At 37.0% G+C, this 27,802-nt stretch overlaps 2 protein-coding genes across 7 annotated transcripts in view; one reads left to right on the forward strand and one right to left on the reverse strand.

Moving 5' to 3' along the window:
- The window catches only part of SNX7 (sorting nexin 7), a 243,129-nt gene extending 223,460 nt beyond the window's left edge, over positions 1 to 19,669 (forward strand). For all 4 annotated transcript variants that reach the window (XM_086717644.1, XM_086717646.1, XM_086717647.1 and 1 more), the window contains 2 exons: positions 4,176 to 4,266; positions 18,943 to 19,669. The gene's annotated coding sequence lies outside the window, so the exon portion shown is untranslated. The remainder of the gene's footprint in view (positions 1 to 4,175; positions 4,267 to 18,942) is intronic.
- PLPPR5 (phospholipid phosphatase related 5) overlaps positions 1 to 27,802 on the reverse strand; it is a 125,227-nt gene that overhangs the window by 9,984 nt on the left and 87,441 nt on the right. The window contains exons 5-6 of one of the 3 annotated variants that reach the window (XM_086717652.1): positions 21,168 to 21,287; positions 1,709 to 1,958 (exon numbers count right to left, since the gene is read on the reverse strand). In XM_086717652.1, coding sequence (XP_086573778.1) covers positions 1,824 to 1,958; positions 21,168 to 21,287 — 255 coding nt within the window. In that variant the 3' untranslated portion in view covers positions 1,709 to 1,823. Of the gene's footprint in view, positions 1 to 1,708; positions 1,959 to 21,152; positions 21,288 to 27,802 lie in introns of those variants that run through there. The other 2 variants (XM_086717651.1, XM_086717650.1) reach the window with 2 other exon arrangements.

Genomic DNA, 27,802 nt, shown 5'->3' on the forward strand with positions numbered 1-27,802 from the left:
CAGACATATTGAGGGAAAAGAGTTGCTAATAATACACAAGGAGCAGCAGGCTGAAACCGGGACTGCCCCAAACAGGGGCGTGAGAACATGTTAGAAATAAGGCATCGGATGTGTAACTCTAAGTGTGCTATGGAGAACTAGGAAATATTGGGTTCAGGGTGGGAGTTTAAAAATCATGTTTTGGTGGCCATGAGATTCTCTTTCATCGCTTGTCAAGTACAAACGATATTACCCTTTTCATTACGCTAAGTCATTACCAAGTTAAATTACAGTTTCCAGACGGACTACATTTTTAGATCCCAAGTCTCTTGCTTTTTTCCAATTAGCACCCTTTTAGCTTTACATCACACTTAAGTTTTAACTTTTGAGATGACTTGTTTTTTCTATTTGGAATTAGAAGGATTCTGCTTGGGGCTTATCATCTGAAGGTTGTCATTAGCACACAGATTAAACAGATGAAAATAAAACATTAAAGTGACTGTGCATAGGGAGGAGAAAATTAAGGGGAAATTTAATAACAGGTTCTAAGTACATGAAAGGAGTATACAGAGAGCATGGGGCCATCTGTTCATTAATTTCACTAAGAGCAAATGAACCCACACCATAGAATGAAGGAGATGGATTACTTGTTTCAGTGAGATTTAAAAACTAAGATTAATTCTCTTCTACCATAGGGGTGATTTCCCCTGAAGGAATCCAGAGAAAGAATAAGGGTAATTACTTAAGGTCCTTACCATCCATAAGACACTATGATTCTGTTATAAAAATTACATCCACAATGTACGTAAATGGGTAATTTGAAATATGCAAATGGAATAATTCCTATGCAGGAAGTTATGGCAGTGCTCACTTTCCCTCAGCATCTTTCTTAGTAACATAAAAAGCCAGAATTGCTTCTATTATTTTCAGGTTACCTGTCTTGAGAAATGGACTTCTTATGAGGCAAACTAGGTAACAATGGGTTTTCTCCTTTTAATCTGTTTGAATTCTTAATCTGCAATACTAAAATCCTAGTAAGAGATAATACTGCAAACATGTAGTACACAAACCAGAAACTCATGCATAGAAGTTGCATTCACAGTCACGCGAAGAAAGTGGTCATGTAACTGATCAGTGCAATTACTGCCTTTCACAACTACACATGCAGAGTAGAGATGGCAGAATTGGAGCCCAGAGAGTTGAAGATTAAAATGTGCTATATCCATTAGAAAGTGATCACTCAAGTCCACAGCAAATCAACATGCCAAATACTGAATCCAGTCCTTGAGTGCAGAGGTCCCATGGAAAAACAAGCACTTATTCCTGAGAACAGTAGTTTTGGATTCTTCAATTTGGTAAATTCTAAAGTCTATAGAGTATGTCAAATTTTGAAGCTCTAAGTTCTACAGAAAAATTTCTATTTTTTCTATTTATTCTATCCTTCCTTTTGTAGAATTATACTGATTTTTTTTAAACACCATTTAAAACAAATGATCATTTGCTTATGACAATGTGGCAATGACTTGTCACCTGACAAGATGTGCCACTCACCATTTCGCTTTGAAAAACTAGGGGGAAATGCCAAAAGAGCACTCCAGATAAGAAAACAACCCCAAAAACCCCATTATTATTAAGGGCTATTTGGTTGAGGAATGTCAAATTCCCATGAAGTGAAAAATCAATTAAAAAATAAAACACATTTGAGGGGTAAAATAATAATAATAACAACAATCAAGTACCTAGAATTTTGGATGTACTAGAACCTGCACAGAAGGACATTTTTCTGTATTTGCCTTAGCTTTGCAACCCAACTCCAACACCAGTGCGCTGTAGCGCACATACGTTTATTGCCTTAATTGAAGATGTTCACAGTGGCTTATTCCCAGCATCCAGCTGAAGAGCCTTGCAAGACAGTCTTTAAAGGACCTTCCCTGTGAATTTTCTTCTTGACCATTCTCAATAGGTTGAATTCGGGACACCTACAAAATGTGTTTCATTCATTATTTAAATGTTTATCTAATATTGACTTATTTACTTGGACAAAGTACTAGTTTCCTTAAAGTTCTGTGTTATATTATTGAACCAAATGCTGAGGTTAAATACTGTTCAGTTTTTCTTTCTTTCAAGGTGATTATAAACAGCTTTTGTGTTTTAATAGGAGGTTGTCAGTCAGCTTGGGTTTTTAACCTAAACGTAAATTGAGGTTGCAACTTGAGATCTGTGCATACAGTGTCTTTAATTCAATGATTCCTGTCTTCAGGTCTACTGGTAAGGAAGCTGTGAAGTACAGTGGATGCTGCAGTCAAGTAGTATGAATGTCAAGTGTTGAATGTGGGCTCCATAACATTGGAGGTTCTCACAAGCAATTTAACCTTTCAGAGACCCAGCTTTCTCATCTGTGAAAGGGAAATAATAATGCCTATTTGAGTGGATTCTTGTTAAGATTAAATGAGATTATATGCACAAAGGTCCTTGTCTCTACTCAAACATATATAATTGTCTATAAAAGCTAGGGCAACAAAAGAAAAAGAAAAAAGAGAAAGAAAAAATACAAAGGAAAAAATATACATGATAATTGGTTGGAATTTCACAGTGCTGTAGTCTACAGTTCTTATGTCCGCACAAACTTTAAAACCAAATGTTATCTTACAAGATTGGTGCAAACCAATGTGAATTGGTGGGCCAAACCAAATGTGAATTGCTCTGAGGTGATATATACTGTATGTTGTGCTACGGAGATATTTATCTTTGCTGCCCAAGACCCTGCTTGTGTAACTGAACACACAGTATTTTGCCCTAAAATAGAAAATATTTTGAATCCTGGAAAACATATCTCACCAAGGTTCAGGACAAAGAATCATGATCCTATAATAATCAACGATTCTGAAGCTATATAGATGCAGCCTACATTTTATCAGGGGAAAGTAGGTGAATGCCAGCCCCTAAATATTGTAGTTCGCTACTTGCGTCCTTTGTTTGTTCATTGTATCCCTTGAGGAAGGCAAAGTGGGCATAAAAGAGACGGAGGAAAAGGAGTAATGCTTGGAGTGTGTTCTCTAGAACCCTACTTGGTCACATTCAGTTTTCCTTCTGGTGGACTGGGAAGCTGGTATTTTTAGTAAAAGAGAAATAATGTTAGGTCCGCCTGAGAAAAAATTACTAGAGAATTTCAAACTTAGGCCATGAAACGGATTGAAAAATTCATTTTAAACAATTTCATGTTTTAAGAAGTTGGGGTTATGAAGGCATAAAAGTTGAAATGTGATAAAACCAGAGTTCTCTTGGGAAAGAGGATTGTTTTGAACCATTTCTTCCTTTGCCATAGTTCTCTTTTCAGTTCAGAGTTTAACATGAGCTCAGAATTTTGTTTCTCTTCAGGAATTTCTTTTTTGTACTATTTGGAGACAGGGGCTAAAAGCTACTTTCTGAGAGAATCGTAACCCTCCAGAGAAAGGAGAACTCTCCAGGCGGCTTTCACTGATAAGCCAATTAAACCAGAGGCAGGCCAGGCTTTTACTGGAGCATTAGCTATAGATCATATGACGTATTTCCAAGTCCCAAGGAGCTAGGGAGTTTAAGTCTTTTCACAATGAATATTTAGGAGCATGGGTTCTCAATCTTGGCTGCATTCTGGAATCACCTGGGGGGCTTTAAGAAAAAATACTGATACCACACCAGAGACTTGGATTTAATTGGTCGGAGGTGTGGCCTGGTCAATGGTAGTTTCAAAGACTCTGCAGATGACTCTAATGTGTAGCTAATATTGAAAACTACTGTTTCAGAAGATTGGCAGGCCCAGCTGGATCTAGGCCAATGCTGGGTCTGTATCCACATCACCTGAGGTGGCTGACACACTATAGATTCCCAGGCCCACATTTGCCCAGGCCTTCTGGGCATGCTTCCCAGAAATGTGCCCTTTTTGCAAATGGTGTAAGGTAAGGAATCTCTTTTATACCAGTCTGAGAACTACTGCCTAAAGTTGTAGAAAAGTGACTGGTTAGCAGTGTAAACACTGTTAGGTATATAAAAATTCTGTTTAAAAACATTACCATTTCTCTGGTAAAAAGTGCACTGCCTTTAAAAAAAAAAAAAAAAAAAAAAAAAAAAACAGTAATCCTGAATGATTTCCCCCAAAATAAAATCTTTGTATTCAAACACTTCTGGGAATAACTGCTCCCTATATTCCTTGCCTACAGCCTCACAGTACATAAAGGTGTTGAGATCTGCAGCAAAGACTCAGTTTCACTTGAACTCAATGTTTTCCAGCACAATGGCATGAAACTCCAGGTGAGTCTATTAATGTTAATGGGTTTACGTACTTGGTGGATGTGGGTATTTGTGTTCTCTAGCTAAAGTTCCTTAACCTCCCTAACTCTAATGACCTGTCCACCATACTGTAGCATACACATTCCCGACTATATTCCCAACCATCAACCACATCAGAAATGTAAAATCCCAATTTACCTCCTGTCCTACCTCCTTCATACTACAAAGTTTCTTTGGCCATTTTTGAAATTTCTCAACCATTAATCTGTCCATCTGGCCCAGCCCACTTGCCCCTTCTTAATTCTATTTCTTTTACCCTCATTCTGGACCCCACCTGAACACTCTTTAACGGCACCCTCAAATTTCTTGCCTCTGTTCTTATCTCACCTGCCAAACAAAATCTTTGTGCAAGCTGATTCCTCTGTTTGGAACACTCTTCTCATCTCTTCACTTAGCTAACAGTTCTTCAGATGTCCCCTTAGAAGACGCTGCAAGCATTGCTATGTTTGGGTAGATCTCCCTTTATGTCCTCCTCCAGCATAGCCATCACCACCCTGTTCTGTATTTGCTTATAAGATTATCTATCCCCCCATTAGACTGTAAGCTCATGAATCCTGGGAAATGTACCATAATGCTTCTTATTTGACATTTGTTACATATTTCATATATTACAAATCTAATTGCAAATAAGATTTTACTGTATATAACCGATGATGATTAAAAAAAGGTAACTCATCCATTGTACCCAGGCCTTATTTTACACTGGTATTTTAATCTACCTAATTGGATTCTTATTTATTTCATTTCTTTTTAACTTTTTAAAATGCTTTAGATTTGCTAAATAAGCAAATCTACTTGATGGAAGAATCAGAGGATGTGGGTAGTGGATGAAGTGTATGATAAATTCTTGTATAATCAGGATCTAATTAAAACTCCTCATTTTGGGGCGCCTGGGTGGCGCAGTCGGTTAAGCGTCCGACTTCAGCCAGGTCACGATCTCGCGGTCTGTGAGTTCGAGCCCCGCATCGGGCTCTGGGCTGATGGCTCAGAGCCTGGAGCCTGTTTCCGATTCTGTGTCTCCCTCTCTCTCTGCCCCTCCCCCATTCATGCTCTGTCTCTCTCTGTCCCAAAAATAAAATAAACGTTGAAAAAAAAAAATTAAAAAAAAAAAAACTCCTCATTTTATTTATATATTTTTAATTTTTTAATGTTTATTTATTATGAAGAGACAGAGCATAAACAGGGGAGGGGCAGAGAGAGAGGGAGACACAGAATCGGAAGCAGGTTCCAGGCTCTGAGCTAGCAGCACAGAACCCCACGCGGGGCTCGAACTCACAAACCACAAGATCATGACCTGAGCCAAAGTCAGACGTTTAACTGACTGAGCCACCCAGGGACCCCAAAACTCCTCATTTTAAAACTTGCCTATTCTGAGGGCACTTGTGTTGAGCCCTGGGTATTATACGTAAAGTGATGAATCACTAAATCCTACTCCTGAAACCAATGTTACATTATATGTTAACTAACTAGTTTTTAAATAAAAATTTGAAAAAAAAATACAAAAATTAAACTTGCCTATTTTCACCAGAAGGTACCAGTTAGTGAAAACTGGATGAGCCACATCAAGATTCATTTCAGACCCATTCAAAACCATAAATACCATGAACCATGACACGGATACTTAGGAAAATTTTGGTAAATGTACATATACATTTACCCTAAAACCACAATTCCTATTCCTAGGTATTTATCCAAGATTTGGAAAAATACATATACACACAAAAACCTGTACATGAATTTTTATATTAGCTTTATTTATAATTGTGAAAAGCTTTAAAAAATTCAAATGTTCTTCAAATAGTGAATGAATTAAAAAATTGTACATAAATAAGGCAGAATACTACTCAACAATAAAAAGGAAAAAAAAAGACCCTATTGATACAGGTAATAATATGAATGAATGTCAAATGCATTATGCCAAGTGAAAGAAGTCAGACTCAAAAGGCTACATAGTATATGAGTCCATTTATACTATATTCTGGGAAAGGCAAAACTGTAGGAACAGAAAACAGATTAGTGGTTGCAGAGGTTAGGGGTTGAAAGAGGGGTTGACTACCAAGGGAAAGGAAGAAACTTTTTAGGGTGATGGAAATGTTGTATAACTTGATTATGGTGGTGATTATACAATGGCATGCACTTGACAAAACTCATAAAACTGTATGCTAAAAAAGAGAATTTTATAGAATGTAAAGTATGCCTTTAATAAACCCCAGTGGGGGGGGGGAATATATTGAGACCATTAGCTACATTGTGAATTAAGTCTAAAGGCCAAGTGGTATCTAGAGTTTGGTTTGTCAATTCTTGAATTACTGCTTCAATGTTTGTTTCAAAGGAAAAATATCAAATAAATATATGGGAGGGTATTTAAAAGATACAAATTAAATGAAGTACTTCATATATTTTTGACCTATAAGATTGGTAAAGATTATTAAAAATAATATTCTCCATTGTTGGAGAGGACATAAAGATAGGAGTCAAACCAACAGCCTGAGGAGTACTCATCCTTGCTTTTCCAGCATTTCTGACTCTATGAATATATCTTTAATAAATTATTAATGGCAACTGCCAAGATATCTGTTGTAGAGATGTTTACCCTAGTACTGTTTATAATTATGGGCAATTGGAAGTGGAAAGAATTCTCCATGCCTAACAAAGGTAATGGTTAGTTGGTATGAATTAGAACTTTTTCAATGTAATTGTATGATATATTTTTTTTTTAATTTTTTTTTTTAACGTTTATTTATTTTTGAGACAGAGGGAGACAGAGCATGAATGGGGGAGGGGCAGAGAGAGAGGGAGACACAGAATCGGAAGCAGGCTCCATGCTCTGAGCCATCAGCCCAGAGCCCGACGCGGGGCTCGAACTCACGGACCGCAAGATCGTGACCTGGGCTGAAGTCGGCCGCTTAACCGACTGAGCCACCCAGGCGCCCCTGTAATTGTATGATATTGTATAGCATAGTGATTATGAGTTTTAGCTCTGAAGTGATAAATATGAAACATATTTGGAAATGGAAAGTTGAAGATACAATTCTGTATTCTTGTTTCAGAACACAGACTAGGTGTGTGACCTTGGGCAACTTAACCTTTCTATGTCTCTTTTCTCTGTAAAATAGAGAAAAATAAGATATACTCAAATGGTTTCTATAAAAACTAAAATGATGTTTTATGTGTGAAGTTCTTTGCAGGCACAAATTAGGCTCCCCTTAAGATTAGCTTTTACTATTATGCTGATACGAGTATTATATTTATTGACTCTAACCATATCTATGACTGGTTGTGCAAGCAAAACCAGGCTACAGAAAAGAACATCCAGGGAGATCCTATACTATCCACAAATCCACACATACACTTATGGATGAGGTCATCAAGGCTACTTTTAGAAAACGTTTCCAGTGATCACTGTGGTTAGTATATGGATACTGTTACCCACTTTTGTCTTGCTTGCCCAGACTTTCACATTTTAAACAATATATAAAAATTACTTGCTTCTTTAACAGAAACAACAAAAAATTATGGTTGTTTCATAAGACTGTGAATGAGTTCATTATTTATTTTCCTGGTTTTAGCAAAATAACATTTTACATTTTTCTGTACAAAAAACTTTCATAATGTCATGGCGCTCCTGCTCCATTTTGAAGGCCTCCATAAATATCCCTAGGACAGACCACCATACAGGAATGAATCTGAGAGAAGAGGGGAATGAATGGATGGGAGCAGTTCCCCATGTATAACTGTGTGTGTCAAGAATGTTTTTTTCATCCATCATGTTTTAGTCCCTCCTTAACTGATGACTATAGGAATCATTTAATTTAAAAATGCAGTCATCAACTTTATATTCATTCACACAAATGAGATGAGGAAGCATGTTTATATTCAAAAGTAATTTACTGAAAAGATGCTTTTATAAAAGGCCATTTATATAACTGAAAAAAAATCTGGCTTTTATTCCTGGTGTAATATATTAGTATTTATTAATAGTGTGGAAAAAAATACTAAATATACGGAAGCACAAATAGGAAAAATGACAATGCCAAAGTAATAACAGAATATGCTAGTTTTTCTGACCTAAAATGTTGATGCCTGATGGAATGTCCATCCTCAATTGGCTTTTTTTTAAAGCAAATTAAACTTAACAAATGAGGACAGAGTACAGCATGCAAACACTCATTTACTTCAAATATTTTTCATGAGTGCTCAAAGCTTAGATTGAGGAAGAAATGCCTAAAATATGAATATATTTAGTTTCACTAACTGTTCCAATATCTAATCACTAATAAAGTTGTTTTGACAAGGTCTTAGGTAACATTTATACTACAGTTCAGCAGTTCTGTAAAACAAAGATTTGCATTATAGAAAAGCAACTAAATCCTAAATTAGATTGCCATAGTTATTCATGCATAGCATTCTGAAACCTCGAAGGAATTTATCACAGAGAGCACGGTAATGTATAATCATATCTGTCTTGGCAAGAAACCACAGGATTGTTTGGCTATTTGCTATGACACTAATAGATGCAACATTTTAAGCTATAATATTTTCTGCCACATGTGCTATGTATGACATAGACAATCTGTATAAACTTTTAAGTCCGTGAAATACACCTATAGGGGTTTCTTAGTCTGAGAAAAGATGAAAATCCAATTAAGGGAATCACTGTTGCAGGGGGGATCTAATTTCTGTTAACCACCCACAGTGTGCCAAGAAGTTTATTTGTGATCTGTTAATTCCAACAGTTACCCTAAAAGGGAATCATTATTGTACCAATTGTTCAGGTAAGGAGGAATAATTTGTTTTATCCCACCTAGTTATTATGTGGCCATACCAGGCTTCAAACTCAAAATTTCCAGCTGTGGAAGCCTGGCTTCCCATCTGTCCCCCACTCCCATTCTGCCTAAAATTCAAGTCAGGCTCTCCTCGACCCTTTTGATTTTATTATCTGCAAAACAGTAAATGTAAAGGTCAATGCATATGCTTCTCTGGGTCATTGTGAATTCCCTTAGGGTTTTCCTATCCATATTATTTCCCTTTGCGATAGCCACAGGAATTAAACATGGTAATTTCTACCTGTAATAATATCCACACATTATGACATTTCTAGATGTTTGGAACTGTCACCACTGCTAACCACTTTTGTTCAAGTGAAGCTTCTGTTACAGTGTGCTTTTATAGTATGAATTTCTTGGGTAGTACAGGTTGGTGAAAAGCCCTTTACCTAAAAGGCAAAACTGTAATCTTGTAAATTACCCCTATAGTTATCTTCCCTTTTGTGTCGCTGGCAAAAGGGAATTCCTTTTGATCCACTTGATTAGATCATATAATCTAAGAAAAAATAATGCCTAGGTTTAGATAGAAATAAAATTATTTTCTCAAAAAGCATCCTTTATACCAGGTTATATTCACTAAGTTAACTCTAGAAATTATCCCAAATTAGATATAAGTGATTATAGTGGCTTGTCTAACTGCCTTAATAAAACTATGTAGACATGAATTCTTAGATCTATTAGAAATATACCCTTTTCTATCAAATCCCATCTATCTTCATATTTATTTAAAAATGTTTTTGTTCTTTTGCTAAAGTATTCCTCTCCTTAGATTTTCTGTATAGCATCAGTTAAAATCAATAATGCATATGCACACATTATTTTCATGTGCTTACCTATGCAAATCTGAATGCCAGCATTTTGCTATGAGAAAAGCAGAGGGAAAGAGAGAGGTAAAAGACAAAAGGGCTCAGAGCTTTGCTACTATGATGAATGCAGCCTGACCCAGGAAGATCCTTGTAAGGAATGCCAATCTGCTCCTTATTCATTCATTATAAATAAGAGAAATCTCTGAGGAGAAGACAGGCAAATGTCACAGATGAGAGGTCAGCATGTTTCTGGGGGTGACAGTAGGGGGACAGTTTTCTTAGTGACGCCTGGCTAGCAGTTAGCCCTTTTCCACTGTGAATCATTGGGATAGTTAGATAACCCGTGCTATAGACAATGCTTGTGTCCTCCCCAAATTCAATGGTGAAACCCAAGGTGGTGGTAAGTGGAAGTGCGGTCTTTGGGGGTGGGTAGGTCATGAGAGCAGGGCCCTCATGAATGGGATTAGTGCCCTTACAAAAGGGACTCCTTCTGCCATACGGGACACTGGAAATGGGCCACTGAGTTCGCTGACATCTTGCTCTTGGAATTTTCAGCTACCACAACTTTGAGAAATAAGTTTCTGTTGTTGATTAGTCCATTGGTCTACGGCACTTTGTTATAGCAGCCTGAACAGACTAAAGGCAACTCCTCTGATTAGAATCAGCATCTGACTGAAAACAGACGTTGCCAAATGATGCCTGGTCAGTCAAAATGAGATGACATGGCTGTCCTGAGATCCAGTCTATGTCATCTTAATAATTTGTCTGGATTTGTACAGTAACCTCCCAGATTGGTTTTTGTTTTGCTCAGTGTTGCTCTTATTTAATTCATTCTCCATTCTAAACATGGCATTTCCTTTCTTAAATTCCTTAATGGCTCCCCATTGCTTACAGGGTGAGAACCAACTTCATAAGCATCCCATAAAAGACTCTTCATGAATTTTCATCACAAGTGACAGAACTTTGAAAAGATAACAAATCTTTAGCTAGACTCATCAAGAAAAAAAAAAGGAGAGGACTCAAATAAATAAAACCAGAAGTGAAAGAGATGTTATAACTGATACCACAAAAATAAAATGGATCATAAGTGACTCCTGCAAACAATTATATATCAATAAATAACAACCTAGAGGAAGTGGATAAATTCCTAGAAACACACTGTCTTCCAAGATTGAATCATGAAGAAACAAAATCTTACTAGTAAGAGATTAAACCAGTAATTAAAAACCTCCCCCGAAACAAAAGTCTAGGACTAGAAAGCTTCACTGGTGAATTCTACCAAACATTTTAAAAAGAATTAATACCAATTCTTCTCAAAGTCCAAAAAAACAGAAGAGGGAAGAACACTCAAACTTATTTCACAAGGCCAGCCTTACACCCTGATACCAAAATCAGAAAAGGATACTACAGGAAAAGAAAATTATAGCTCAATATCCCTGATGAATATAGATGCAAAAATCCTCAGTAAAATCTTCGCAAATTTAACAACACATTCAAAGGACAATTCAGTACAATCAAGTTGGATTTATTCCGGGGATGCAAGGATTGTTCAACATCCACAAATCAATGAATGTGACACACCACATTAATAAATTGAAAGATAAAAAATATCATCTCAATAGTTATAGAAAAAGCATTTGGCAAAATTCAACATCCATTTATGATAAAAACTCTCAGCAAATAGGTATAGAGGGGAATGTATCTCAATATAATAAAGTCCGGATGTGACAAGCCCACAGCTAACCTCTAACTCAATGGGAGAAGATACTTGCAAGTCATATATCAGATAAGAGGTTAATATCCAAAATATATAAACTCATACAACTCAACAGCAAAGATCACAAACAATCTGATTCAAAATGGGCAGAGGGGCGCCTGGGTGGCGCAGTCGGTTAAGCGTCCGACTTCAGCCAGGTCACGATCTCGCGGTCCGTGAGTTCGAGCCCCGCGTCAGCCTCTGGGCTGATGGCTCAGAGCCTGGAGCCTGTTTCCGATTCTGTGTCTCCCTCTCTCTCTGCCCCTCCCCTGTTCATGCTCTGTCTCTCTCTGTCCCAAAAATAAATAAACGTTGAAAAAAAAAATTAAAAAAAAAAATGGGCAGAAAATATGAATGTTATTTTTGTAAAGAATATATACAGATAGCCAACGGGTACATGAAAAGATGCTCGACATCACTAGTTGTCTGGGAAAATCTAACCATAAGAAACTATCACCTGACACATGTTAGAATGGCTATTATCAAAAAGACAAGAAATAACAAGTGTTGGCAAGGATGTTAAGAAAAGAGAACTCTTGTGCACTGCTTACGGGAATGTAAACTCTATGATGTTTCCTCAAAAAGTTAAAAATTGAACTATGGTATGATCCAGCAACTCCACTTCTGGGTGTTTATCTGAAGGAAATGAAAACACTAACTTGAAAATATATATGCACTCCCATATTCACTGCAGCATTATTTACAAAGTAATCATTGATAGGTGAATGGATAAAGAAGATGTGGTAAGTTTATACACAACAGACTATTATTTAAACGTAAAGAAGAAAGAAATCTTGCCATTTTCAACAATATGGATGGACCTTGAGGGCACACTGTTAAGTAATAAGTTTACAGAAAAAGACAAATACCATATGATCTCTCTTATACATGGAGTCTAAAAAAAACAAAAACAAAAAACTCATAGATACAGAGAACAGGTCAGTAATTACCAGAGGCAAGGGGTGGTGCATGGGCAAAATGGGTGAAGGGAGTCAAAAGCTACAAACTTCTAGTTATAAGTCATGGGAACAATGTGCAGCATTGTGACTATAAATAATGTCTTCATCATAAGAAAAAATATTAGTAACTCTATGGTGACAGATGTTAACTCATTGTGGTAATCATTTTGGGATATACACAAATATCAAATCATTATGTTGTACACCTGAATCTAATATAATGTTATAGGTCTATTATACGTCAATAAAAGAAGAAAAAGGGGAAAAAGGGAGAAAAAGGTGACAGAGAATACTTTTCCATATATTTATTTCCCATTTGTATTTGATCTCTAATAATTGCGTATTTATAAACTTTGCCCATCTTTCAATTAGGATGTTTCATATATTACAGACATTAACCTTTTAACACATATGTTGCTGATATTTTACACTTTGTTACTGGCATTTTATAGGGTGTTTTTCATTACTTTTGATAATTTTTACTTTTAAAAATGCTTGAATCTGGAGCGCTTGGGTGGCTCAGTCGGTTGAGCGTCCGACTTCGGCTCAGGTCATGATCTCGCAGTCCGTGAGTTCGAGCCCCGCGTCAGGCTCTGTGCTGACCGCCCAGAGCCTGGAGCCTGCTTCAGATTCTGTGTCTCCCTCTCTCTCTGACCCTCCCCCGTTCATGCTGTGTCTCTCTCTGTCTCAAAAATAAATAAACGTTAAAAAAAAAAAAACTTTAAAAAAAATGCTTGAATCTATATTTTTCTAGGTAGCAATGTCAAGAACAAAAGATTGATGCTGAGTCCCTCCTTCATAAAAGCTGGAAATTATCATAATTTTACTTTTGTTGACATCTAGGATTTCTATCTCATCTTGTCATTGTTATATTATTTTCTTTTTAAATATATTTTCTGTTTAAAAATTAGAATTTTCTCTATGTTGCTATATTTAATATAGTCATTTCTAATTAATTATGTAAATGGTTTCCATTCTTTTTGCCCATTCACTCCTATAATGACTTTTCCAACTTGAGAGCTCTAGATATTGGTGTGCTGCTCAGTTAACTGGTAAAAAACCTTCTGGTAACTTTTCATGAGTAATATAATTTCTGAATTCTTACATATCTGATATTTTATGGTTGTCTTAATACTTAAATGACCTTTTGGGTGGGAATAGAATTCTTTTTTAAAAATTTTTCTTATGTTTTACTTATTTTTGAGACAGAGGCAGAGCATGATGGAGGAAAGGGCAGAGAGAGAGGGAGACACAGAATCCGAAGCAGGTTCCAGGCTCTGAGCTGTAAGCACAGAGCCTGACATGGGGCTCGAACCCACGAACTATGAGATCATGACTCGAGCCAAAGTTGGATGCTTAACTGACTGAGCCAACCAGGTACCCCGGGTGGGAACAGAATTCTGACATCACAAACTTTTTCTTTGAAAACTCTGAAAACTCCGAAAAAACTACTCCTTTCTATTCTGGCATCTACTATTATAGAGAGAGAAGTCTGAGCCCAGTGTGCTGTCAGACTTTGGTAGGTAACCAACTTTTTCTGCCCTGGTGTGTGTGTGTTAGTTTTCACTAGGTATACTATATTAAAACCTCAAGAGCTCAGTGGCTTCAACAACAAATATGTATTTCTCCCTCATACCACATGTTGGTGGGCAGGTTCTATAGATCCGCTCCAGGTTGCTGGCTGGGTACCCTTCTGCTTCCCTTGTCTTCCCGTTTTAGGATCCAGGCTAAAGGAACAGCCCCTATCAGGAAAATGAACTTTTCCTGGAAAGAGGCCCAGAAGCAACAAAGTTGACAAAACTCTTGATGTCTCTATAGGTTTCTGACTAATGGGGTATAAATCAGGTTCATTCAGATGTTATTGACCAAATCCTAGATAATTGGAGCAGGAAGGATACTCTGCCTAAGGAAGGGAGTAGTTAATAATTGGGAATAATAATAACATCTCCCACATAATTTACAGGACTCTTTCTTCAGTAATGAAATACAAAAATTTCACTGAGAAATACAATCTAAGTTTTAGTATATATTTTAATTTTACCTTGTATCTAGTTAACTCTTCTAGACTGAAGGTATTTATTTGAAGGAAAAGTCTCCTTGATATATATCTCTGAATATTGCTATACTTCTATTTGTCCTTTTCTTCTGGAACTACAATGATTCATGTTAGATTTCTGTAGCATGTCTTCTGTATCTGTTATCTTTTCTCTGGTCAATTTTATATTCTTGTTCTTTTACTACATATGCTGAAACCTGTCCTTAATATACTGATAAGTCTTTCTCCAGTGTGGATTTTGTTCTTTATAGTTTCTACTATTAGTTTCCATCCTGTCATAATATTATTTGTTTTCTTACATTAGTTTCCTAATTGTGCCATTGTGTCACCTACCTTTCATCTCTCATTTCACATATTTTCTTTAATTTCCTTGACATTGGAAGAAAATACTATTAATAATGAATTTAGTTAAATTTTTTGTAGTTAATTTTTTTCAAAAACATATTCTAACTCGTAAAATGTGTCTATCTTTCTCATCTATGTCATGATATCATATAAAGGATTTAAGTAATTGTCCTGATTATTTACACTGGAAGAACAATAGATTTAGCTATCCCCAGATTGTTCCACAAATAGTCAAGGAATCCTTACCTTAGATCTTGAGCTGAAAAGATGGAGGGTGTAGTTTTATAATAGAATTTTGGTGATTTGATGAGTGAAATGGTAGAAAAAGTTGAGACTATAGGATTATCACTTTATTCCTATACAGTTTCATTCTTGTGGTTGTTGGACCATCAGAACTATTGCTAGTCACTTCAGCCTAACCTCTACTCTAAGTAGACGGTGAAGTATTGGAGCTAGCTTTTTGTTTTTTTTAAATAAAGACAACTCTCCCCCCTAGTTATAGCACCCGTTCAGTTGAGGAAAAGTACTCCTTCATTTGCCATGAACCAATATTAATGAGAAGCTTGACCGGAGGGAAAGCTTCTTGCCTGAAGACTTTCTTTTGTTGTGTATTTGCCTATTTGCTCATCCAGTCTCAAAATGGTGTTGGTTCAAGGTGCTGAATTATGCTTTAAATAGAATAGACTCCTCCTTCTCTCAGAGATTGCTCTTATCTCTCATCTTTACTCTTTGAAATTTTGGGGTATTACTGGGATTCTATAGGATTTTAGCCAATTCTGCAATATTGAGCTTCTTTATTGACAAAGAAACATTTTAATTGCCCTTTGGTGACATCCTTCAAACTGGATCAATTTATACGATATTTAGTAGAAATGACTAAAATTTTACTCTATCTAGTTTTTCCTAGTAACACAGCTATTAAGATGTTAATTCTTTGTTCTTGCTAAAATAAGGAACTAAAGATAATGAATATGTAAATGTTTCCATCTCCACTTCCTAGAAGGAGAGTCAGACTTTTGGTTCTTGGACTCCCAAGAGTAATTAAGAACATCTTCATGTATTTGGAGACATCCTGAAGCCAGCACCACTGAAGCTTTTGTTTGAGATGCATGGGCCCTCAAAGGAAGGAGCCAGAAAAGGATGAGTCTGAAAGGAAAGGGTGGTGCAACCTATGAACAAAGTTGGTTTTCTGGGGCCTTGGTGGGGTGTGAATTTGTGGATCCCATAAATAAAAGGCATATGCACAGGGCTTGTGTGCGGTTTCTCAGGACATACAGTATCTGAAATGGGGATGGCTGGCTGCAGGTGTGCCAAAGGAAGCGGGACCCTGGGCATGAGGGCACAAAGGCATCTGAGCCACAACCAAGGCCTCCATGCCCAATTCAGCAGATAAAAATAAACCAAACACTTTAAAAAGGATCATGTGAGTCATGAGGAAGGAGCATAGGATTTAAATTGCTCTGAGGGAATCTTTCCAAGGGACTTTGGTAAATCTGAACACAGTGGTAGTCAATCTGAGGAAGCATGACCAGAACCTCCTTAGAGCAACTTAAGAAAACTGGATAATTTTTAAAAGTTGTAATTGCTTTTGTTACACAATTATTCATTACAGAAAGAAAAAGAAAGAGAAAACAAATGAAAAAGGAAAGGAAGGGAGAAAGGGAAGGAGGGAGGGAGGCAGGAAGGAAGGGAAGGAAGGAAGGCAAAGAAAGAAAGAGAAGAAATCAGATCCACTCTCTCAGTTGCCTCCTTAGGTTTAAGCATTGCTCTCAGGTTGGTAACTAGTCTCTCTTTTTCTCTCTCTCATCTATGTGCTCTTTTCTAGAAATAAATGATCCTACTAGAAAGAAATTATCTTGTGTGGTAATTTGCATAACTGGCTTCATTATACACACACACACATTTTATAACATGCATTTTATATATATCAACTTAAAAAATAAACTTTACAACATGTATCAGAAAACTTTCCACATCTTGATTTACCTTATCCATTTCAACTGCTAAATGGTAATAATAATTATCACTGGCAATGGTTAAGGGCTTTACAGGTTCCAGACACTGTTCTCAGTGCTTTACTATAAGCTTGCTCAACTCTCACAATGACCATTTGCGGAATAAGAACACTGAATCACAGAGTATTTGAATAAGCTGCCCAAGGTCAAAATTGTCCCAAATTCCCAGCTAGTCTACCTCCAGAACCTGTGAGCTGAAACACCGCATTATAATGCACCAGATTCCATTGTAGGATGTACCCACATTGATTTAATCATTCACGGCTGATACACAGTTAGACTTTTATGATTTGCTATTATAAACAGCGGTAATGAAGTTATTGGCAACTTAAAAATCTACTGGACTATGAGATATGATGGGCCAGCTTCCATAGATGATTAATTCTTTTCATAAAACCAAATGTAATGAATGTTCAGATTTACTTAGCTTTCAGAAAAATCATGACTTTTCTCATAAACTGTGGTAATTAACTATATGACAAACTCCCTATAATTAAGGGATAAATCGCTGGCATAAAAATAAAGAATGCTGGCATGCTGTAATTACTCTGTAGCTTACAGTTTATCAAACATGTACTTTGAACATAAGAGGTTATATAAGTACACAACTTCTAAAGGAAAGAAACCCTTTGCCTTCCCCGCACAAAATGACAAGCAGAAAACGACAGCTTGGCGTAACAGTGCTTAAACGACTGGCGTGCCTGCAATTGGAACTTTAATACTGGACTCCCTTTCTCTCCTCAGAGGGCCAGCTTTAAGAACCTAATGCCACCCTCCAACTATCAATTCCTAAGATCAAACTATTGGGAAGAATTTTGCATTCACTTGTTTCCCATCGTGAGCTATGATGAAAAGCAATATATTTACTCCAAGTACTCCTTATCGTAAAAGAGAAACATCATGGGCTTCCTTAAGTGATGGCCTTCCTCCCTTTCCAGCTGATGAGCACAAATACATGTCCTCTTAGCAGCAGAGCTCCACAGGGAAGCCTGAGATGTGTCCCCAGCACCTTGATTCATGATCTTCCTGTGTGTGATCTGTGTGACGCAAAAGTAGACCCTGCCCTGTGCACACAGCATTCTGCCTGCAAACAGGGGGAATAGAGTGGGGAGCAGAGTCGGAACTCAGCAAGGCATGTGACAGTGCACTTCGGTGGGCAAAGGGGAGAACCGAATCAGATTCAAATCATGTTTGTTCCCTAACTACCAAGGTAAAAACAGAGCGCATGAGTTTGTCATAAACAAAAACTGAATGAAAGAAGTAAGTTAATAAACACGGATATCTTGAAATCCACAGATTCTAGTAGAATATTTTTGCTTTCATATTTTAAAAGTCACTATAAATGAAAATCAATTTGCATAAATTCAACAACAGGAATTATATATATATATATATATATGTATATAATATACACTGTATATATAGAAGGATGTAATGGTGTATCAGAATATTTGGCAATGCTAGGAGGCTACCAAAGAATCCTTATACAAATAAATATGTTAAACAACAGAAGATAGTAATTAATGTTCAAGTTAACTTCTGAGGTATATAAAATGAACCCTAATTGTTACCCAGACCATTGTCTTCCAAATATGTCTAATATTTCTTCCTAAATTCTGCTTTCTATCTTTATTTCTTGAGCTAAAAAAGATCTAATTTTGTACAATACATGTATCTTGAAATGTCACACTGTATAGTTTTGTTGCTCATCAATGATGTGGACTTTTACAAACTGCTTAACTAGTTGGGAGTTCAGTTTCCGTAACTCTACAATGGAGACATTTATTGTCATATGGCATCAGCTAAGCCACTGTGCAAAAGAGATGAAAGCAATCCAATGGTTCAGAAAGGAAAGAAGTTTATTTCTTTTTCAGAACCATCTAGAGGGTGTATGTGGACTGTTTCATGAGCTCAGCCAGGAACCTACACTGTCAAAATGGATCGGTGTTTTAAAAAAGTTAAAGATTACTTCCAGTCACTACCTTTTCCGCTTGATGAGAAGAGGGAGAAGAGACAGAGACAAGAATCTTCAAGCCACGAACCAGAGGCTGTGCTTACCACTTCTGCTTACATCCCATTGTTCTAAACTTAGCTGCACGGTCACGTCTGACTGCAATGGTAGCTGGGAAATACAGACTATGGCTGGGCAGTGGTGGATGTAGCTAAAATTGGATTGGGGAATTCAGTTACTAAAAGAAAGAAGGGGAGGAGGTCTTCTTTGGACTATTAGCATTTGCCACTATAATGACACCCAGCTTTAAAATTGTTGTAAGGTTTGACAATAAATTTCATATATTAAAAAAAAAAAAACTTTATCAAAAAAAATAAAAAAATAAAATTGTTGTAAGGAATGAAGTTGTATTTGCAGAGCATAGGAGTATATTTGTTTAATTTACATAAGCAATCTGCATAGTACCTGACACATGATGAATGATAATTAAACTGTAATTATTATTATTATTACTATTATTTTTATTATAATGATGATCCAGAACCTCTATCCTCACTGTGATGCTTGAATTCCCTCCATAGTACGATGGACAAGTGATTATTTAACTGTTCTTGGATCCTTATAATAAAAGGAAATTTCGTTGCTCTTAAGGAAGCCATTCCATTTTTAGAAAGTTTTTCCTTCTTTCTTGACATTATTTGTCTTCTTACACTTTCTTTTCTTTCAACCTAATTGTGACCTCTGAGGCCCCAGCAGAACAAATCACATCCCTCTGCCATACAGCAGTCCTTCAGATATATATGGAAAGTTACTGCGTCTTCCATGAGTTCTCTTTTTCTCTAATCATGTTCTACTCCTTCTACAGGCTTTCATAATCCATGACTTTGAGTCCACGCACCACCATCTTGGGCACATTCATTTGCTCATTTAACAAATATTTGAGTACCGACTACTCTATTTTATGATGCCCACCTTAAAACTATGTCACCAAGGGCAGTATTCAGTATTCCAAGTTAGTCTGAGCACAGCAAACTATTAATGCTCTCATTCAGGATATTATTTTCCCTAAATGGAACGTAAGATCATATAACTTGGCAGCAATAACATGCGGTTGACACATGCTGAATGGTAACCTACAATACCCTCTGAGCCTGTTTTTGTTTGTGCAGCTAACCTAGATTACCCTACCCTACATGAACTTCTTTTTAAATCCAAATACAAAACATGTGCTTTATTTCTAGTTGTTAATTGCATCTAGTCTCTTTTATTCTTTCAACTGATGTATTAATTATCCCTCTCTGATTGACACCATCTAAGCTCCTGATTAGCATGTAATTGATCTCTTCATCTAATGTATTGATCAAAATGTGGAGATGGAGCGGGATGAGGTTACTTTTAGTAACCCTCGGAGCGATCTTTTAACCAATTACCAATGTACATACCTGCATCCTCATTTAAGAAATATTACCCTCTCTAGTTCACAAGATTAGTCTCAAGAAAAAGTCTCAAGAAAAATTTTTGTTAACTATTTGGCTTCTGTGTTCATTGTCATGTCTAATGAAGCCTTGACTTGCCATTCAAAGAGCAGCCTGGTCTGGCTCCATCCTTCCCAATCTTTCCTTCAGTACCTCCCTGATTAGGAAGGGCCTGATCGGTGTTTTCCTGTCATTAGACCTTTCTATAATGAGACCAGACCTTTCTATAATGAGATTCAACAAAATTCATTGAGCACTGTTATGTCCTAGGCATTATACTAAGCAGTTTCTCACATAAATAGAGCCTGGAAAGAATGAAATATATTTTAAAAAAATGCATGTATTCTCAAATAAAAATATCTTGTAATTTCCCCTGTATGAGACCATTGCACAATGTTCCTTATCTCAAAGTTATGGCAAAATACAGAACATATTCCATGTATACTCAGCTCTTAGCATGTGGTATTCAAAGAAATATTTTCAATGTGATATGCATTCTTCTAAGATGATGTCTTCAGTGACTAAACTCTTGCTAAATACCACATTAGACTCTAAATTTGTTTCAGTAAATCAAAAATGACTGTGCAGGAACTCACAGGAATGATTATTCATTTGCTCTAGATAACAATCACATTTGAGAATTTAAATTATGAATCACCTGTACAGATGTTACCTTTTCCAAAGGACTTTCTACGCGAGGAATGCTGATCATTGGCATCTGTGCCAGGTTATCCATGTGGAGATGTTCATTTTCTGGTTGTCTTCCTTTGAAATTATTTACCACACACACAACCTAAAATTTCAGGAAAAAAATACAGTTGAAACAAAGCCACACTCCTGGTGACTATGACCCTTTTGAGTAGCTTAATATACCTAATCATAGTAATAAAGTATTAAAATTAGTTAAATATTACATATATAACTTTACATCCATATTTATCTTGCATAAATTTTAATAGTTATTCCAGTGAAAATGTGTTCAAGAAAATTCAAAATTAATGTGCAGCTCAGTTAATAATGACAATTTTATTATTCCAAAATTTTCATTAAATTAGGTTATAGTCAATGCTCAAATCAATCCATAAATAACATCATAGCCTTATAAAAATTCATAGCAAGCTAACCTTTCCTAATGTGGCTAACCTACAACTTAATTTAAATGCTAATTATTTCCAATGCTTCAAGATCATTACATTCATAATAAACCTTTTACAATTGGCACTTTCTAATTTAGTAGCATCCCTTTAATTAACCTAGTTTATTGTCTATTATTGTACCCCATGTATACTTGGCATTTTAACAATAGCTTACTGGGGCTACCAGTGAAATAGAAGACCTTTTACATAAAGGAAATTGACCCTTGTTTCAACAGATTATACCAGACAGGTGACAGCATTTGAACTAAATCAGAGGTTCTCATACTCCAGTGTACATAAAAATAAAGTCCCAGCACTGTTAAAAATGCACATTCCTAAGCCTTCCTCTAAAGATTCCAATTTTGTAGATGAAGAAGGGGGCCTAGGAGTTGCCACTTTTTGAAATATATTCTAAAATCTTCTGATGCAGATGAATCATACTTTACGAAATAGTGAATAAAACAACAAAGGAAAGTTTCTTGCTATTATTTGCTTATATTACGTAGTGGGTAAGATATTCTTCAGCCTTTTTTTTTCTGGGTTTTATAGTCTATTATCAAAATAAAATACAGAATTTACTTGCAGTTATCACCTAACATTCATTTTTTTTTAAATATTTATTTATTTTTAGAGAGAGCGAACACAAGCAGGGGAGGAGCAGAGAGAAAGGGAGAGAGAGAGACTCCCAAGCAGGCTCTGTGCTATCAGCCAAGAACTGTGAGATCAAAACCTGAGCTGAAATCAAGAGTCAAATGCTTAACCAACTGAGACACCCAGGCACCCCCTAATATTAATTTTTTTAAAAAATAAATGCTTACTATATAATCACATATTTACATTGTATATTTGCACAAATGCTCCATTGGAAAGCCTTTTCCTTAGTAGGGCTCATTACTGAATAATTTCAAAGGCCAATTCGACCTTGGTTATTCTCCAGGTTTTAAATAAAATTTACAAATCTACAAAATAATAACAACATACTATGAGACTTTATCTTACAAAACATATTTCCTTAGTTGTGGTATATTTATTATCCTTCCATTTCCATGGATAATTACACATCAGAAACACAGATCAAAGCCTGATAATCTGATATATCAACTTTATCATGCCATCAAGATCTTTCAAGTAAGGAATGGCACAGGCTTGGAGATAGGTACTTGATAAACCCAGTATCAAATGATGACCCTACAAAAAACTAATAGTGATTGCTCTAGAGGAAGGGTCAGAAAATTTGGGCTGCAAGGGACACACAGCACATGTTTTTTTTTTTAATGTTTATTTACTTTTGAGAGAGACAGAGCCTGAGCAGAGGAGGGACAGAGAGAGAGGAAGATAAAGAATCTGAAGCAGGTTCCAGGTTCTGAGCTGTCAGCAAAGAGCCCGACATGGGGCTGGAACCCAGGAGCTGAGCTGTGAGATCATGACCTGAGCTGAAGCAGGAAGCTCAACTGACTGAGGCAACTCAGGGGCCTTTCCCCCTCCCCTTCCCCCCACTCCCCTCCGCTCTCCTCTTCTCTTTTCTTTTCTTTTTCTACATAGTACGTATTTTTGGCTTTGCTGGCATGATCTCTGCAGCAACTTCTCCACTCCACTGTTTTGGTGTGAAAACAGCCATTGGCAATTCATAATCGAGCAGGCATGTCAATGTTCCACTATAACTTAAAAAAAAAAAAATAGATAGCAGGCCAAGTTTTACCTAAGGGCTGTAGTTTGCCAATTGACCACTGCCTAGAGTACAAAGGATATAATCAAGAAGTTTCACCAATAACAACATAACAAGCAAGCAGTTTCACACTAACTTCATGAAATATATACACACATTTCCCTTTTCATTAATGTTCTAAATTAGTGAAAAATTGGGCAGATGAAAAAAAAAACTGATACAAATTCTTGTGAAGTGAAATTTGTTGAAATAACTATATTTTAGATATATGGATATATGGAAGATATACGGAAGTCATGAGATGAAGAAAAGTTGATCTAGAGTTAGTATGGGCTTCTGAAATGAGTGTCACTGCTTTTTCTGTGATTTAGGTTTGGTAAACTCTTTGAAAGGTTTTATCAGTTATCTCTTTGCCTTAATTGAGGGTTAGGACAACACCACTGATGCAGCTGAGAATTCATATGCGAACTATTTAAACACATAGTAGATATTCATTAAATAGTATCTATTAGCATAATGATGATTCTTCATTACTGTTATTATTTAAATTATAAGGCAGGAAATTGCCAAATCTTCCTTGGAATCATATTCAAATATTTAACAAGTCTTGCTTGCTAACATTCACAAGTATGGAACTGATTTCCTATTAGAAAAATGCTCATAGGTAAAAGCTCGTAGGTAAAAGAAATTTGGTTTTTAATCCCAAGTCTATATGTTCTTGGACAGTCTCTGGGTCTGAGTTTTCTCAAATTGTAAGTGAAAAGATTGGAATATCTTAGCAAGTTAGTCCATTCTTTTGGTTGTCAAAGGTATGAAACATTCAGCAAATGTTCAAAATGAAACCCAAGATCTGCCCATCTTCTTTCTTTTTCTTTTTCTTTCTTTCTTTTCTTTCTTTCTTTTTCTTTCTTTCTTTCTTTCTTTCTTTCTTTCTTTCTTTCTTTCTTTCTTTCGAGAGACAGAAACAGTGTGAGTGGAGAGAGGGCAGAGAGAGAGGGAGAGAGAGAATCCCAAGCAGGCTCTGTGCTGCCCGCACTGAGCCCGATGTGGGGCTTGAACTCACAAAACCGTGAGATCACAACCTGAGCTGAAATCGAGAGTCAGACACTTAACCGACTGAACCACCCAGGTGCCCCAAGATCTGCCCATATTCTTACCCTACCCTAAAGCTTGATTTTCTCTGGATCTTTTCAGGAAAACCACCCCCACGTGTCCACTTCCTTAACTGCACAAGGCTGAAAACTTAGATTTACCCTTTACAGGTCCTACACACAACCCTTTACTCAATTTGCTCAATTTTCCTTCCTAAAAATTCTGATTTCTTGTATCTGCTTTGTTCTACCTCCATCACCAACTCCAAAGACTAAGCAGTCACCACCACTTTCCTGGATTCCAGCATAGCTTTCTAAAGTCTCCCTAAAACCAATCTTGGCTCCCTCCAATCCATTTTTAGAGTGGCATAAGAATGCTCTTTCCAAAATGCAAATTGGATCATGTCACCCTCCTTAAAACCATTGTGGCTGGCCCCCCATTTCTCTTAGAGTGTAAATAAACCCTGCCCACCTTTGCAGCCTTCCTTTGTTGCACTTCCCAAACACCTTCTGTTCCTTTCACTGCATTTTGGTTGGAATACTCATCTCCACACTCTTTAGGCACCATATCCTACTCATCTGTGGTATCTCATCTCAGTATCACTTCTTCACTAGTTTTCTCTGACCCCAGGTTGTTTTTGTTTGTTTGATCACATCAATCTCTGATGCTTTTCATCAAAGCACCTATTCCTAATGAAATTATACAGCTGTTAGCATATAACACCTTGGTTGACATGGATCTCTTCTAAGGTGGTAAGCTCTATGAAAGCAGAGATGCTGTCTCTCTTTTTTTGCTCACCATTGTATTCCCAGTGCCACAGTGAATGAATAGACTAATGAATGAGCAAGTGTCTAGGCCAAAAATTCTCACATTTTCTGATATTCCTATATAATTTAAAGTGACATTCCTCTGAAGCATTTTATTTTTACATTAGTGGCTTCTATAATTCTACCCTGTCCTACAAAAATGACACTAATAAGTCACCACTACACATATAGTTTTGTTTTCTTTTTCCAGTAGTGATAATAAATTAATCTGATCCATTTGTGGTCATTTTCCCTCTTCCCTTGTGGTAAGTAAAACATTTGTTGCATGGGATGAAGTGCATGGTCTCTGGGGGTCAAATAGGGCTGAGCCTTAATCCTGGGCTCTCTGATTTAGTCACTCTGTGAGCCTGGGCAAACAACTCAATAAAACTAGACTTCTTCTTCTACCTGAAAAATGGGGACAACAATACTCACATCTCAATGTGCTGTTGTGAGGAATAATTGAATTAATATAATAAAGACTACTCAAATAACTCTTATTGTTATTACTACATTACACATAGTTCTATGGCTCAGTAACTTGAACTACATGACTTGACGCAGTCCCTCGTTTTTGAAAGCACTCTGAAGCATACATTTGTATAAAATAATATTAACCAATCTACAACTTTTGTTCAGCTAGTATTTGTTTTGTATTTTCTTAAGCATAGGGATTCTATTCTTTAAAGAAAATGCACACGAGAAGAGAGTGATAAGCAGGACAGATTATAATTCCTTGTTAGAATGTAACAGGCCAGATTTTGAGTACAGTGGAAATTCAGGAAAAATGGGAGAACTGGGTAGTCAGGGACACTTTCTGGGCAAGTTGGCCCTTGTTTAAGAAAAATCTCAAGTGCAAAAAGGATTTGAATAGTCATCAAAGGTGAGGACCAAGGCACCTGGGTGTCTCAGTTGGTTGAGCACAGGACTTCAGCCCAGGTCATGATTTCACAGCTCATGATCCCACAGTTCTCCCACATTGGGCTCCCTGATATCAGCACAGAGCCCACTTCAGATCCTCTGCTTCCCTCTCTCTCTGCCCCTCTCCCGCTCAAGCTCTCTCTCTCTCTCAAAAATAAATCAAACATTTAAAGAAAAAAAAGGTGAGGGCTATGATAACCAGCATCTTCTTCTCTGCACCACACGCTTCACTGCACCTCTGACATATGGGATTTCACTTAACCCTCAAAAGAGATGTGGGAGATAATAAAACAGTTCCCCATTCATTTATTCATCCATCAGATATTTCCTGAGAAACCCCTATATACCAGACCTTGTACTGGCTACTGGAAATACACAGAGAAGAAAATAAATAAATGCCTTCTGCATGCACAGCTTACATTCTAGTAAGCTTGACAGCAAAAAACCCACAAAAACAAAAATATTGTATACAGTATATAAAAGTTGGAACATGCTATGGAGAAAAGTGAATAGGGAATGAGGAAGGGATTCCTTGGGGAGGGAAAGACATTTTAAATACAGTTCAGGGAGACCCCACTATGTTAGAAAAAATGAGAAGCTAAAATGTGACCTGTTCAAGGTCACACACATAGCAGGTGGCAAAAGCAGGATTCAAACCTAGGTTCACATGACTCCAGAACTCTGTTTTGCTCTCCAAAATATACAGAGGAGGGGCACCGGGTTTGCTCAGTTGGTTAAGTGTCCAACTTTGGCCATGGGCATGATCTCATGGTTTGTGAGTTGGAGCCCCACATGAGGCTCTCTGCTGACAGTGTGGAGCCTCCTTAGGATTCTCTCTCTCTCTCTCTCTCTCTCTCTCTCTCTCTCTCTCTCCCCCCTCCCCCCCACTCACTTTCTCTCTCTCTGTCTCTTAAAATAAATAATAAATGAACTTTAAAAAAATAAAATAAAATTGATACAGAGGAATGGGCATTTTTGCTGAGGCAAACATAGACTTGACAGAACCTTCTGTGATGCAAAGAAAACTGAGTGGATATGAAGTACAGGATTCCACTGCAAGGAGGGAAAATAAACTTGGCTGGAATGTTTTGTTTTGTTTTGTTTTGTTTTTTGTCTTGTTACTAGCAACAGATTATGTTCTAATAAGGAGAGAAGCAGAATGGGAGGTATTTGGAGGAGAGTCTGAAGCGAGGCAGCTAGGAACCGAGAGACGGAGGAGGGGTAAAAAGTGCTGATCTTGAAAATTGAGAGGTTATGGTCAGAATGGCCAAGAAATAAGATGTGGAGGAGGTATTTTGTAAGAAATAAACTGAAACCAGATGAATCACCGGGCGTGGGGAATGAACGAGAAGAATGAGTCAAGGCAGATGCTAGACATTGGGTCTGGGTGACTGGGGGATGTGGATGCTTTTAACTGAAACACAGAGGCTTGGAGTACGTTAGTGTTCGTTTATTCTGGAATACTTTCAGAGTTCTGCACACACTGCAAGAAAACTGGAGACACCCCAGGACATTGCAGGCCAGAGCTGTAGACACTGCTCAGAATAAACGTTCTACTTGCCTAAATGAGAAGCTCAGGAATCGTCACGGATTGCTCCCTCTTCTTCGCCTCCATCCTCTCTAGTGTGCCATCGAGCTCCAAACCTTCCACCTCCACAAACCTCTCAGATACCCTCCCTTTTCTCTG

Source organism: Puma concolor, chromosome C1 (assembly GCF_028749965.1).
Source record: "Puma concolor isolate L17-30 chromosome C1, mPumCon1.1.hap2, whole genome shotgun sequence".
NCBI classification, from domain to species: Eukaryota; Metazoa; Chordata; class Mammalia; order Carnivora; family Felidae; genus Puma; species Puma concolor.